This window comes from Asparagus officinalis, chromosome 7, assembly GCF_001876935.1.
Source record: "Asparagus officinalis chromosome 7, Aspof.V1, whole genome shotgun sequence".
Taxonomy (NCBI): Eukaryota; Viridiplantae; Streptophyta; class Magnoliopsida; order Asparagales; family Asparagaceae; genus Asparagus; species Asparagus officinalis.
This window is the reverse complement of record NC_033800.1, coordinates 114,181,532-114,197,502: the sequence shown is the minus strand read 5'-3', so window position 1 is coordinate 114,197,502 and position 15,971 is coordinate 114,181,532. Positions and strand designations below refer to the sequence as shown.

Genomic DNA, 15,971 nt, shown 5'->3' with positions numbered 1-15,971 from the left:
AGAATCCTAATATGGCCCAGAGTATTAATAAGAAAATGTGTATCTAATGAGTAAAGGAAATCAATTGCTGACAAAGGGAAGGCCAACAATGGTGGTACTATGCTAGACGAAGGGGAAAGCGGAGCTTGTCAGCGTGTGCCAGCAGTTACATGGCTAAATGTGTGCTGAGCAGTCAAAGACTCAAAGGTCTAGCTGAACCATAGTTGCATGGAACCGAACCTAATTCGTTCCAGTTCATGGGATAGGTACGGGAGCATGGCACGCCACTCATTAGGAATCTGGTATGAGGGGGAGGCTTATATAGACTATAGTACACTAAGGAACGTGGTACATATTAGGTTCAGTTCTTAAATGTAGGAACCGGAGGTTTTGCAATAGTCAAATTTAAGAATTATGTTGCAATTTAAGTATGCATACTTTATTTGTTTAATTTTTCATGTTTTTTGTTGTTTATTCTATTGAAAAAAATTTGCCAAAATTTTAATGGGTTTGAATTCTAAATCGGGTCGCTATGAATCAGTCATGTTCCACCATGAATCCTGGACGATTGAATCCAGGTCATGGTTCACTATAGCATGCCACGTCCCCAACTTCTATGAGCTGAACAGTTGGAAGGCAGGAAAAGGGCGTAGATAAACCAGTCAGATATCTCAGAGAATACCTCTACTCACATCTTTGTTCAAGATTACTGACATTTTATTGTGCTACCAAGACACCGTTATTTATAGCCGCTTTTATTCACAGTATGAAAAGTCTTTAAGTCAACCATGCAAGATCTTAAATGATGATACAGCCAAGTCGATTATAAGCATCTTCTTTTGCCCTCTCAGATGCAAAGCGGCTCCATAGCACCTCTCTCACCCTATCACTATGGTCATCATCTACTGCTTCCATGAGTAAGGTTCAGAAATACAAAGGGCTCCAACGAAAGTTTGACAAAAATTTGCAACTAGTTGTTAGATCAAGCTATGGGAAGCTGAAGGATTAAACATAAAATCTAGTAAACCAAGTGGCACAAAGGGCCTCGTATTAGGTTCACATACCATCATGTGTCAGCTGGGTTTGATATGGCCGGTGCAGGCTGGGAATTAGTCTCACGTTGAAAAGAGAGGACAATCGACAGTAAACAAATTTCAAACCATGAAACAAATACGATTAAGGTGGTGCCAAGCTTATCAGCCAAACAATTATTCACAATGTCTTTTAAGCTCACATAAGAAAAGAGAAATTACTGACTGCTATAGGAATATATCACCCATTTTAAGTCAACATAGAGGCACAGAACAAACTAAAAAACATATTCCCAAACTTTTCCCTGCCAATGGGTTAACTTTCAACAATCCTATAAAAGGTGTTATATACAGCAAGATAACTTCTGTAGATAGTAAACAACTTCCAAACCATGAAACAAATACGATTAATGTGGTGCCAAGCCTATCAGCCAAACAACTTATTCACAATGTCTTTTAAGCTCACGTAAGAAAAGAAAAATTGCTCTGACTGCGATTGGAATTTCATCCATTTTAAGTCAACATAGAGGAACAGAACGAACTAAAAAACATATTCCCAAACTTTTCCCTGCCAATGGGTTAACTTTCAACAATACTATAAAAGGTGTTATATACAGCAAGGTAACTTCTGTAGATAGTGACCAGCTAAGAGTCTTAGTATGAAGTAGGGGAAGCAACATGTCATCTGATATAAACTATTTGCAGCAGAAATGCAGAGAAACCACTTTAGAATGTCGAATCTTCTGAAATTCTAAATACTACAGAACAGACTTAGCAATCAGAGAGTACTGTGTTTCCTTTTTCTTCAAACAGACTAAGAATCATGTAGATTATTTTAAACAAACATTGACCAAACCACCCCTACACCCCCCCCCCCCCCCAAAAAAAACAAAAAAAAAAAGAAGAAAAAGAAAAATTCTAAGGTCATATTGAATGGAGCTGATACTAGTGCAATAAAATCTTAACTTGGACGATTACAATTGCAACATGCATCTCATTACTATGTTAAAAATATACTGTGATACAGACCGCAGTCAGAAGATGATGTCCACAATACGTAGATGGCAGCGTATATTTGTTTGTAAATTCCTTAAATATATATGCAGGTTTGAGGACCTTGACAGTAACAGATGAAAACTTCGAATTGACAGAGACTAACACGGTAAAGTTTAAGCACAATACTTTAGAAACTATAACATTCATATGTATCACTAAGGAAGGTCATGCATTTAAAGAAAAATATTGATGGTCGAAGGAGAAAATACCCAGAACTAGGACGCTTTGCAAGTGAAACAACTGCCCAGAAAACTCATATGACCAGATCTGAGCAAACATGGAGCTTTTCTGTGTTTCCTCCGAGTCCGATGGGCATGGCCATCTCTCACTGCATTGCGCATATCTTCCGCCTTCCTTTGAGCTGATCTAAGCTTGTTCAAAATTTTATCCATTGAAGAAGATCTTTGTTTTTCTAATTCCATCTGATGCAAACAGTAAAAGTATCAAAGAAGGCACAGATGTACTGCAATTTAAATAGTTTGTGAGCGATTACGTTCATTGATTAAAGAACCATATAGTAGATCAGGCTGAAAAAATATATGAGAATCATTCTTACAAACTAGTTAACCAATATATCACCAATAGCTCTTGCAAAATTAACAACATAATATCATTATGGGGGATAATGCAACTTTGGAGAAGCACCTCTAGTTTCCGGATTGCTGTCTCAGCTTTTGCTTCCTGTAAGTTCCTCCATGCTCTGATTTTGGCTTCCTCCCTATTATACCTATAATAAACATGGAAGGGTGAACTGCAAGAATTCTGAATAAAATTACAAGTCTAATACAGGAAATAGGTATATGGCATGGATATCAAGGAGGGACCAAAAAGGTTCTCAAATATTATTATTATTATTATTATTATTATTATTATTATTATTATTGAACGCTTACTTTTTCTATAAACAAATTGTTGAAAAACAAAATGCTCAAAGAGAATCACGAAGCAAGAGAATCAACTGATACAGGTCGTACAATGCAACAAAAATTATAGATGACAATAATATTTTGGTGATGTCAATGTGCATCACATGAAGACATTCTCAGACTCTAGACTCTATATTCTTTTCCAGTAGAAAATGCAGCGCAAAGTAATAGAAAGAGAGAGAGTTTTGAGATGTTTTGAATAGTTATACAGAAAAGAGAAACAAGAAAACTATTTAAAGTTTACTCCGATAAGAATTTGGATGGATCTGCAGACTCCAAAGTAGAAGCGTTATCCTCCTCAGACTTGTTCTTCCAATCTATGATGTTTCGCAAACACCTTTCAGAGGAAACATGATTCTTTGGATGCCTGCTCACAGTTACCAGACCATCTACTTGCACATCTCTGACCTCCATCTTTGCGAAATGGGCCTCCAGCTCCACAATAGGATCAGCTGATGGTGGAACTAGAGAGGGAGAGCTTTCACCTGGGGAAGAATGACTGCTTCCAGAAGGGCTCATCTCTGTTGCCATGTCTTTTAGCAAGACTTTTGGAGAAACAACTATGGAACTTCCTTTGCTGTCGAATTTCTCATCTGAATAGTAACTCCAGAGATAATTAGATTATGAGCATAAAGGAATTTTTTTAGATACTGGACGATATAGAACCGAGCATGTATATCTAGAAGATGCTACTACCAGGATATAACCACAAATACGAAGGGCTAAGCATGCTGTCATTAAAGTATCTATTTCGTCATACTGATTTAAGTTATTGAAGACCACCTGACATACTGAAGTATTTGCTATTTTGCTATATCAAATCTGCAACAAATTTATACAAGGTGCACAAACGGTAATATATCCTAAGAACACATCAAATTTTTATATAATTGAGGAATTTCTATCATAACATTAAACTTGTATTCCTTCTCTGACATAATATGCATTCAGACTAAACATTTTGTTTTACGGTAATGCTATTCTTACTTACAAGGGTTTAAATCTGGAAGTTCAAACTTACAAAAATACCAACGGTCCACTGTCACGCACGCACGCGCTCGCACATGCACCCACACACATGCACACACGCGTACACAGATATATATACACAAAACGTTCACAGTGTACAAATAATCAGCATTTGTCAGAATGGGCGCCATATACTTATCTTATACATAAATTTAAAGGAATGTGCTGGCAAGTTCACTAATGCAGCGCATATTTGGATCTAAATTGGGAAAAAAAAGATTTGATGTTATTGGATTAATATTTCTTGTTAAGGATTTGATTTTCTTTTGGTTGAGATCTTTAGTTAGGATTGAGTTTGTTGTTTAGTTAGGAATAAATCTCTTATTTTGTTAGGATAGTGATTTGATGATCGATTAGTTAGAATTAGATTTTGTTTTAGTTCTATAAATAATGACTATCGAGTGAGGAAGCATGCATTTTTATCTTTTTATTTTTTAAAAAAGAGGGCAATTTCCATATTTATTTTTTTAATTTTTAACCCAAATTATCAATCTCAACAGATCGATGTGCTTCTGTTCCTCTTCCCCATCATTTGGTATCAGAGCCGAAGAGATCCATTGTTGGTGCTTTGACATCCGCAATGCAATAATTCGATGTCCAGTTATATTCAATTTCAAACTCCGTCAAGTTCCTTCAACTGTAGAACATTTGATGTTGGACAATTTGGATCTAAATCTGGCAAAAAGATTTGATGTGATCGGATTGGGATTTTTTATTAAGGATTTAATTTTTCTTTAGATTGAGATCTTTAGTTAGGATTGACTTATTGAGTTTGTTGCTTAGTTGGAAATAAATATGTTATTTTATTAGGGTGTGTGACCTAATGTTAGCCATTAGTTAGAGTTAGGATTTTGAGGATTTCGTTTTAGTTCCATAAACAATGACATACTTTTTCATTTGAGGAAAGAAGAATGTTTGTGAGAATGATTCAAATCCTCTCCAATTCTATGGTAATTGGAAAGATTTCAATTCCTCTAATTAGTGTTGTATATTCCGTATTCAATGGACAAGATTATGCCATGTACGACTCCACTATTATGATAGTGGTTTTCAAAGAATAGTGTTCTCAAAAAATAGTGATTTTTAAGGCCATAGTGATTTTATATTATGGCCTAATCTCGTCCCTTGAATTCAGAATATATGATAATAATTAGAGGAATTAGAGAATCTTAAATTACCACCTAATTGGAGAGAATCTAGATCCTTGTGAGAAACACTGCGTGTGAATTGCAGCTAGTATTAGACATGTGAGTTGCCGACATGTGATGCGCGTGGGTGTGAAACCTACATTTGTATCTTTTTTATTTTTAAATGAAGAGTCAAATTTCCATATTTGTTTTTTTATTTTTTTTATCAAAATTATCAATCTCAACAAATCGCTATGTTTCTGTTCCCCATCATTCATAATTTAGTGTTTTTATGTCATGCCCAAGAATATAGGACGCACCATTTCCTATTGGAAAGATGTTCTATATGTCTTGTTGCGCACCTTTGCGGAAGCGTGCTCGACAACCAAACGAGTCCGCAAGTCACGAGAGAAGATTAACAAACCAAACATGAGTGCAATCCAATCCAAAATACGACAAACCAATCGCAAACACATAAATATACGTGGTTCGGCAATTTGTCTACGTCCACGGGGAGAGGATAGAGAGATTTTACTATTTCGAGGAGAGTACAAAAGGGTTACAATCACTCAAACAAACCCTAACCAATGATCTCTCAACTCGCTCACAAGTTCCCCCTCTCAAAATGTTCAAAATACTCTCTATTCTCTGATATAAACAAAACCCTAAAATCGTGTTTCAATATATATATATATATATATATATAGATATATATATCAAAACACGAACCAAAACAGAACAGAAATAAAGCCCAAACCCAAACCCGACTGGCGGTCGACTGCCGAAATCGTCGCGATCGACTGACCAGAATGATAGAAAACAAAAAATGCATTACAGGGTCCCGCGGTCGACCGCACTGACGTCACGGTCGACGGCCAGAGATCCGAAACTACACCCTGTAGTGTGCACCTTTCCGCGTCGCCACGCGCACTTGACGCCAGCGGCGACCGGCCAAAGCTGAAACTGATTCCTGCTTCGCTTTTCCTAAACTTCGTCGCTGTTTACGCCGTTTCTACAATTCTCCACCTTGACGAAGTTTTTTTCAAAAATGAGCCGACACCAATACTAAACAAACGTCCACTTGGTGCGTCCAGTACGAAGTGGAATAAATCCACGACAACGGACTCAATCCACAAGTCGAGAACCCAAAATCGGTTGCATCAAAATGACTGTCTACGTATACCCTCTCCCAAGGGATCAAGCCGTCCGTAGTTTATAGAAAATGACCATCAACGACCTCAATAATCATGAATGTGCAACAAGTTTCGACAATGATCAAACTTGGTGCTCGAAACCACCTTAGTGATATCCGCCGGATTATCCTTCGTGTAGACTTCATAATCTCCACATCATCATCTTTAAGAACATCTCAAACGAAGTGATAATGAACGTCAATGTGCTTCGCTCTCACATGAAAAACCTGATTCTTGGCCAAATATATAGCACTCATGCTATCACAATGAATGGTGACGGACCACTGCGAAATACCAAGTTCCTCTAAAAATCCCCGAAACCAAATAGCCTCCTTCACAGCCTCTGTAATTGCTATATACTCTGCTTCCGTCGTCGATAAAACCATCGTAGACTGTAAGGTACATCTCCAACACACCGACGTACGGATCAAAGTGAACACATACCCCGTAGTAGACCGACACTTATTCAAATCTCAGGCATAATCCGAATCAACATAGCTAATGCACAACTGCCCACCTTTAGTGTCCCGCTCATAAACCAAACCAACATTGAGTGTACCTCGAATGTACCTCAAAATCCATCTCACAACGTCCCAATGACCCACTCCTGGATTGTGCATGTATCTCGAAACCATGCTCACTGCCTGTGACAAATCCGACCTCATACATACTATCGCGTACATTAAGCTTCTAATTGCGCTCGCATATGAAGTCTTCGATATCAACTCTCGATCTTCAACTGTCTTTGGTGAAAGGTCAACTGAAAGTTTCAAATGGGCTCCCAAAGGTACACTGACTGGCTGCATATCCATGCTAATATTAAACCGCTATAGAACCTTCTTCAAATAAACCACTAGTGTCAAACAAGTTCTGCTATTCTCTTTGTCTCTACCGATCTCCATCCCTAAAATACGCTTTGTCTCACTCAAATCCTTCATCTCAAACTCCTTTGAAAGCTGAATCTTCAACTCATCTATAGTGGATCTGAAAATAGAAGCAACCAACATGTCATCAACATAAAACAACAAATAAATGTACGCACCTCCTTTCAACTTGCGAAAATGCACGTAATGATCAAACTAGCTCCGAGTGTACGAATGACCAATCATAAAACCATCAAATCGCTTATACCACTGTCGAGGAGATTGCTTCAAACCGTATAGCGATTTCTTCAACCTACAAACCAACTTATCCTTCCCTACAGCTCAGAATCACAATGGCTGAGTCATATATTTTTTTTCATCAAGATCACCATGAAGAAATACCGTCTTCACATCCAACTGGTCTAACTCCAAACCATACTATGTCACCAAAACTAGCAAAATCCGAATCGAAGAGTGCTTCACCACAGGAGAAAAAACCTCATTATAATCAATACATTCTTCCTATGCATAGCCCTTCGTAACCAACCTAGCCTTGAACCTCACTGGAGAACCTCTGAATTCTGCTCGGCCTCTCTGAATGTAGTAGTCACCAACTCATCGATACTCTCCACCAGAAGTGCATACGTAACTACTGTGTTGGTATACCGTGCTAGCATCTGTATATCTCTATTGTCTCTAAACCGCAATAGAATCCTGAAGCTGAGCCGTCGATCCCTGATCTTGCACATCTGTACTCGTATCCTTCTCTTCGTCGCCGTGCTCGGCTAGCGTCACCTCAGTCGGCACTCTAATGGGTACTATACTATCTAGATAATGTGAAACTGCATCGATCTCCACCACCTGCGATATCTCCTCGGTCGGGTTGCTCTCTACCCGATGAGAGCTGGGAAGCTTCAAGATAGAAGCATCATCGAACGTGACGTCCCTACTCAATAATCTTCCTATCAACTGGATCCTATAATTTGTATCTCTTAACACCACGCTTAAATCCTATAAATATGACCTTTCTAGCTCGAGATTTTAATTTATCTGTCTTCACATGATAAAATACAGGACACCCAAATACCTTGAGCTGGTCATAGTCGTGTGCTGGCTCTCCCGGTCACATCTTCATAGGAGTCTTCCCCTTAATCGCAGATGAAAACAGCTTGTTAATGAGGTAGCTTGCATATGATAATACCTCAGCCCAAAAGATCTTCTCTAAACCACTCTACGACAATAAGCATCGGACATTCTCCAGTAAATACTGATTCAACCTCTCCGTCACCCCATTCTGCTGCGGTGTATGACTAACTGTGAAATATCTCTCTATGCCCTCGTCTCGATATAGCTGTTGAAAGGGGTCTGATATGTACTCACCGCAGTTGTCGGATCGCAACGTCTTAATCATTCTCCCAGTCTGTAATTTCAATCTCTTCTTTCACTCCACAAATAAATCTAAGACTTCACTCTTCTTCGTTATAGTATACACCCAACAACGCCTAGAATAGTCATCAACGAACGTGACGAACCAATGTCGATCACCAAGTGATGGTCTTGGTGGGACCCTAAACATTTGTGTGTACATAATCCAGGATACCCCTCGTCCTATGAATGACAGTCCCGAACTTTACCTTCATTTTTTTGTCAAGAACACAGTGCTCACAAAACTCAACCTTTCCACTCTTGGTTCCCTTCAATAACCCCTGCTTGCACAACGTTTACAGTAACTTCTCTCATGTGTGTCCCAACCTGTAGTGCCAAAATCTGCTCGTCCGCCTCTAAAATAGCTGAAGCTACCTAACCAATCTCAGTGCTCCCCTTCAGATAATATAAGTTCTGACTGCGGACTCCTTTTATCACCATCAAAAATCCTCAAATGTCACCTTGAATCTCTTCGCCTCCAAAGCTCTAACTGAGATAAAATTCTTCTTCAGCTGAGGAACAAATCTCACCTCCTTCAATTCACGAACTACTCCATCGTGCATCTGAATCCTCACGGTACCTATCCCACGAATGTCACAGGATTGATCATTTCTCATGACAACACCACCCCCATCGATACTCTCAAAAGATGCAAATCAATCTCATCTAGGGGTCAAATGATAAGTAGCGTCAGAATCAAGCATCTAATCTGATACATCAAAATGGCTCACCTCCGGAGTAATCAATAGAGAAAAGCTCGAATCATCTAATCGCCTCTCGCAACGTTCACCTCATTGATTTTCTAGCCTTTTTTCTTGTCATTCTCCTTCTCCTTGAACTCCAGGCAGTCTCTCTTCTAATATTCATGTTCCTTACAGAATGCACACTGGTTCTTTGCTAACTGATGATGACATCTAGACTTTAACCTGCTCCTATTATCACCTTTCGAATATGGGCTTCTACCACTTGTCGATAAGGCATCTCCTGAAGTACTAGCGCAAAAAGTCTCTTTGTCTTTCCTCCTCAAATCATAGTTCGTCAAGGCATTAATAACTCTACTATATGTGATAGAAGATCTCTTGTTCAACAAAGCACGAATGTATCATACTCCTCATCCGATAAGGAGCCCAAAAGAATAATAGTCTTGTACTCATCCATAATCTTCTCATCCACATTGGCCAAGACTGACAATAACTTAGTATAGTTATTCACATGAACTACTAGTGAGGTGCCTCTAGACATCTAAAATCTGAACAATCTTCGCAGCAAGTGCAAACGGTTCTTAATACTCTTCGTAAGGTACTTATTGTTGAGAATCTCTCACATCTTCATTGTAGACGTCACCCCAATCACATCATACTTCAGCTCCTATTCCAAACAGGACCTGATCACCCCACAAGCGTTCCTATTCATCTTTTCTCATACTGTATCTTTATATTTTAGTGATCTCTCATGGACCATGATGGTCTCCTCCAAATTCTGAACATTAAACGCATCATATACGTTGCTCATCCATAAACCAAAATTGATCTTGTCGTCATATTTAACCACACTAATTTTAGTGTTCTGAAAACCAACTTGAATTGTACCCGCCATCTTGCTACTTTCACCAACATCTTCACTTATACTCACAAACTCCAAATTATAGAGAAAAAATTTAAACTTGATAGAATTTAGAAGTTACCTAACTGAATCCTAGAACGGATTCCAAATAGATCTCCTAACCACACAAGAAAAGCGAAATTTTCAACAGCAATCCCAAACACTATCTCCACCGAAGCCTAGAAGTCCAAGAACCAAGCTTCCACAATGAATCTTCCTCCACCTAATGCTAAAAATTCTAGATCTGAAATTTGTGCTCTGATACCAATTATTGCGCACATTTGCGAAAGTGTGCTCAACAAGCAAACAAGTCCGTGAGTCACAGGAGAAGATTAACAAACCAAACACGAGTGCAATCCAATCCAAAGTACGACAAACCAATCACAAACACAGAGATATACGTGGTTCGGCAATTTGCCTACGTCCACGGGGAGAGGATAGGGAGATTTCACTATTTCGAGAAGAGTACAAAAGGGTTACAATCATTCAAACACTCGAACAAACCCTAACTAATGATCTCTCAACTCGCTCACAAGTTCTCCCTCTCAAAGTGCTCAGAATACTACATTCTCTAATAAACAAAACCCTAAAATCGTGTTTCAATATATATCAAAAACACAAACCAAAACATGAAAAAAATCAAGCATATTAACAAATATTTGTACTACATTGGAAAACTGTTTAGAAAGAATGCAAGAGCATATGGTACAAACTGATGGACAACATACGATTTGGAGGGATAATTTTCACTATTTAGACTATTAAATTTAATTGTTCAATTACTACTTTTGTTATAATAGTGGATGAAAACATGATAAATTAATAATATATAGTTAACAAAACTAAAAAGACATACAGCACATTCTTATATTAATTTTATTCCATTAAAAATAGTAACACCCTATCTCAGCATATTTCTAAAAAAATTGATTTAATTCTTAAAATTATTTAATTAAAAATTCTAAAAGTTTAGTGTTAATTTGTGACAAATAATAAACTTAGTAATGTGCATATGGATATTAAGAATACACTCTGCATTTGAATTTGTATTCTTCATTTCGAATGCAGATTCCACATTTGACATCTGAATGTAACCATACATATTAGATACACGCGCCCACAAGCATGCATGCATGCTTGCATTCACACAGATGTGTTAGGGTGCGTGCATACCACGACAGGATAAGGACTAAGGAGGAGGGTTGTGTTACATTGCTAATAACCAGTGTGTTTGTGCGCGCGCATTATTCATGTTGGTACTTACTCGTTATATCCAATATCTAAAAGAAAATAAATGGGTATGGTGATACTTAGATCCGCTCCATACTCGATTTGAACTTTATGGGTCACCCCTGACTTGAATAAATTATGGTTTTTTGACTAAATAGTAACTCAATAAATGTATTTGAAGAAGTCATAATACTGAGGTTAAAATGAGTTCAGATATACATAGTTATTAGTGGATCAGGATCCGGTATGCTTGCCTAACTTACTGGGTTTAGATATGGATACTATAGGTACCAGATCCGCTGATCCTAAATGAAAGTAGTTTCTTAGTTTAATACTTACATTAAGCTTTATCTTGTGTAAATTGACATTGAAACAATAAGTAATTAATGCTTCAAGCTTCTAGAAATCATAAAAAAGATAGCAGTTTTTATTAGCATTAAAAGCTTTGTTCAACATTAGATTGGAAAGGATTGGACAAGGACAACCAAAGGTTGAGAAAACTCCATAAAAGCATTGAGAAAATTTGAGAATGCTTGTCAATTGGACACCAATACAATGCTAACTTGATATGGATTGATCCATCATGGACATTAACGGCTAGCTGTCTAGTAGGTTTATTCTTCTTTAGCTCATGTCTCCTGCAAAAAAAACCCAAAAAGACGAGGACTCTGCTATAAGAGGAAAAATAATGTGATTTTACTCAGTCATCCTATAGGCGCAAAATAAACCGAAGAGTTAAAAGTGCTTGGATTCACAAAAATAAAAAGTTTACTATAGGCACCTTAGCTCAAGATTAGGAGTGTTCTTACTATAAATACACCAATTTATTAAGTGTTCAAATTATTAAGTGTTCTTATTGACTTTAAAGAGATCACAATTCATGGAGGAGGGCTATAGGTAAGCCTAAGAGAAATGATAAGATTATTTTAAAGGAGAAAGAAAGACAAGAGGTTGTCAAGCAGGGCCTAAGAGAATTTGGTTGGAAGCAATTAAGAAGAACATGACAATGATTACCCTAATAGACAAGATAGTCCTAGAATTGTAAAGAAGAATATGACTCATGCAACAGATCCCCAAAATTGCTGTATCCAGATGCACATGGACGCCTAACCCAAATCATGATGTGAAGAGAAAAATCATGAAAGAGAAATTATGTATAGGTCTATAGTGAAGCAAAAGTCTTAGGCCCAATACCTCCAACTTGTCAAGGGTAATCCTGATTTTGGGTAGTTTCTCTTATAGAACATGTAATTTATTCCTATTTGTATTTGAATCTGATGTAGGGTCATAAAATATGAAACAAAAGGACACCTCAATGAACGCTAAATTTGGGACAAGGGGTTTGGCAGATCGTCCATTTTTTTTATCATGTACCCTTGCATTATACGAAACATTTACTACCAAGAGCCCCAAAACACTTGTATTTTGCTTGAATATGTACATGATATGTTTACATAAGATAACAAAAGAACACGACATGGAACAAATACCAAAATAAACACAATTGTGTTTCAGCTAGACTTCTAACATTTTTTTCACAAGAAAAAATCAAAGCAAACACAAATATGTGAGTTACGACGACGCAATGCCCAAAGTTTATAGAAACCTTTGAATTACTTGGATTTATCATAATGAGATCATTGGACATCAAGAACCAAAAGATTCTGCAAAAGAAAATAAAGGAGAGTAGTAAAAGTCCAAACCTCGTGCAGTACCCTGAGAACTCAAATCCGACCATGCATGCACAGCCGCCGACTGCTGAACTATATAAGACTCAACATTATCCGAAATAAATATCCCACCACGACACCCCCCAGCTTCCCCTCTGGCTCTACCATAACACTGCCGATCTGTCACTAAAACTCCAGCCAAAAATGGCGAGTTTGCTGCCACATTCACAACTCTCCCACTATCAAAACACGGAACCAGAGGTGAATGAGATCCTAGGGGGCCACTCTTTGACTTAGGCCGCCTATAATATGAGGCGGGCATGTATCTTCCTGTTCCATCAACAGAAATTGGACTACCGATCCATCTCTCAGCGTCCTCCCATTTTGATGGAAGAGCCTTTCCATTGCACAAATATCTCTGTCTGACATTTATTGGCAAGGGCACCCGCTCTGAGCTCCACCCCTTTTGGTAGTTTGGTGTCCAAGGGCTCTTCTTTAAGCTGGTGATGCCTCCAACAGAGAATTGTGGGGATAGGAGTGCAGCATTGTGGCTGTTTAGATCAAGGGAGACGGTTCTAGGAATCCACTGTTTGTTGATGATCAAAGGGTGTGTCTCAGAATTGAGCCTTTGGTTCCAAATCTTTTCTAAAGGTGAAAAATTGAGATGGTTACTTTCAGGTTTTAACTAGAGCTGAATTAAAAAATTATATATAGGATCTTTTACATAATGATCAGCATCTTGGTTTTTCACCTGTTGGAGAATGAAAGGAGTGATGTGATGGGACTGGGAGCTCTTCTTCCTCGAGAATTTCATCTTCTTCGTGTTGTAAATCTTTTCCTGCAGCCGTAAAGCCAAAACGTGATTGAAGATCTCGAGCATTTTTCAATTTCCGTATTAAAAAACAACAACAAGTGAAATTAGGGCTTAAACTACCCTACAAAATAAGGGGGAAATGGGATAAATTGTTGCCTGGTTGAATGGAAAGAGAGGACGATTGATTCTCTGGATTTAGGATTTCTTCGTCCTCCTTCTCTTGGTCTCCTAAAACTTGATCTTCAACTGTATTTGATGATAATTTGAAGATATTTAGGGTCTTAAAATCTACAGAGAATGAATAATAGAGATTTGAAAAAAGAACCGTAGGAAAACAGTAAAAAGATCCAACCTTTTGACCTATCACCTGGATTCTTACTGTTGGGTGAACCAAAACACACTCTTTTATCAAAATTCTGCATAAAAAAAAATTTGTTGAAATGGCAAAAGAAAGGGAAATTTTTCCATTTACTCCATTACATTTCACAGATCCTCTCAGCTTTTCCGATAATTCTCGTGTAAACGCCAAAAATGAAAGGAAAATAATCCACTAAATAAGCATGATCGACGGAGAGATGAAAATTTACCGTAGTTGTAGAATGGAGCTTGTACTGTTGATGCTGCTGCTGCTTCTTCTTCCTCTTCTTCTTCCTCTCTTCTTCAAACCCTAACCCTAATTCTGACATTCTCTTCTCCTTCCTCCTCCCCGGATTCCAAAAATATCACCTTTTTTTTAACTGCAGCAGTGGCGGGTGAAGAAAGGAAGAAAAGGAAAGTTTACCAAAATTACAGAAATGGCACTGTTAGCGGGGTAGCAGTTATTAGAGCATTATTGAGGGGCATTATCGTCATATTGGGAAGTTGTACGATCTTTCGGCGCTTCGGATGTTCACATCGGTGGATCCGCTGTCTGGGTCGGAACATTGTACAGTGTGGAGTTGATCGGTGTCTTTTACAGTGATTTTTGTCCTGGAGTTGCAGGGTGAGACAAAGGAGATGTTTTTGACAGGGTGGATATGTGGGGCCCGCAAGGCTCTGGTAGGAGCTACACGTGTGCTGGCGACGAGGGAAAGGCCATCTTCCAGCGAAATCTGTAGTCTCGTGAACCTACTTATTTGTTTGCTTCTTTGACAAGTCGACATAGAAATTGAAAAAAAATCATTAAGCTTTGGAATTTATTTTAGGGGAAAATGCTTCCAGCCCCCAAAAGCTAAGAAAACGTGCTTTCCACCCTCAAGACTTGGTCAATGGGTATTTTATCTCCAAAAATAAAGATTCTGTTTTCTGAGCCCCCAAAACACAAAACCCAAAAGATTAAAATATGTGAAGACCATAATACTCTTCTCTCTCTCTTTCTTTTTTTATAAAAATATGATGATGATTATTTTATTATTTTCGTTTTCTCTCTCTCTCTTTATCATAATGTACTAAGATGATAGTTGAAATGATTGATGATGATTATTTTATTATTTTTGTTTTTTATTATTTTTATTGTTTGTATTGGGAGATTGCTAAAGTTACGAGTTAATTGTTAAGGTTACGAGTTAATTGTTAATGTAACGGGTCAATTATTAAGGTTATGAATCCTCTCTCTCTCTCTCTCTCTCTCTCTCTCTCTCTCATGATGTTACTTTGATAATATTGAAATGATTGAAGAAGATTATTATTTTATTATTTTCGTTTTTTATTCTTTTCGTATTTTTAGAATATTCGTTGTTAAGGATAATGGTTGGTTGTAAAGGTTATGCATTGTTTGTTAAGGTTACGGGTTGGTTGTTAAGGTTACGGGTTTGTTGTTAAGATTATGGGTTTGTTGTGTATGTTACGGATTTGTTGTTAAGGTTACGGGTTTAATTGTTAAGGTTACGGGTTTAATTGTTAAGGTTACGTGTTTAATTGTTAAGGTTACGGGTTTAATTATTACGGTTACAGTTTAATTGTTAAGGTTACGGTTTAATTGTTAAGGTTATGAGTTTAATTGTTAAGGTTACGGGTTTAATTATTACGGTTACATGTTTAATTGTTA

The 15,971-nt window shown here is 37.7% G+C and overlaps 1 protein-coding gene across 2 annotated transcripts in view; it reads right to left on the bottom strand.

Moving 5' to 3' along the window:
- LOC109849979 overlaps window positions 1-14,719 on the bottom strand; it is a 17,616-nt gene extending 2,897 nt beyond the window's left edge. Inside the window, exons 1-8 of one of the 2 annotated variants that reach the window (XM_020419875.1) lie at window positions 14,533-14,719; window positions 14,298-14,361; window positions 14,102-14,191; window positions 13,883-13,969; window positions 13,165-13,776; window positions 3,237-3,585; window positions 2,712-2,793; window positions 2,276-2,488 (exon numbers count right to left, since the gene is read on the bottom strand). In XM_020419875.1, coding sequence (XP_020275464.1) covers window positions 2,282-2,488; window positions 2,712-2,793; window positions 3,237-3,585; window positions 13,165-13,776; window positions 13,883-13,969; window positions 14,102-14,191; window positions 14,298-14,361; window positions 14,533-14,631 — 1,590 coding nt within the window. In that variant the 5' untranslated portion in view covers window positions 14,632-14,719 and the 3' untranslated portion in view covers window positions 2,276-2,281. Of the gene's footprint in view, window positions 1-2,275; window positions 2,489-2,711; window positions 2,794-3,236; window positions 3,586-13,164; window positions 13,777-13,882; window positions 13,970-14,101; window positions 14,192-14,297; window positions 14,362-14,532 lie in introns of those variants that run through there. The other variant, XM_020419876.1, reaches the window with a different exon arrangement.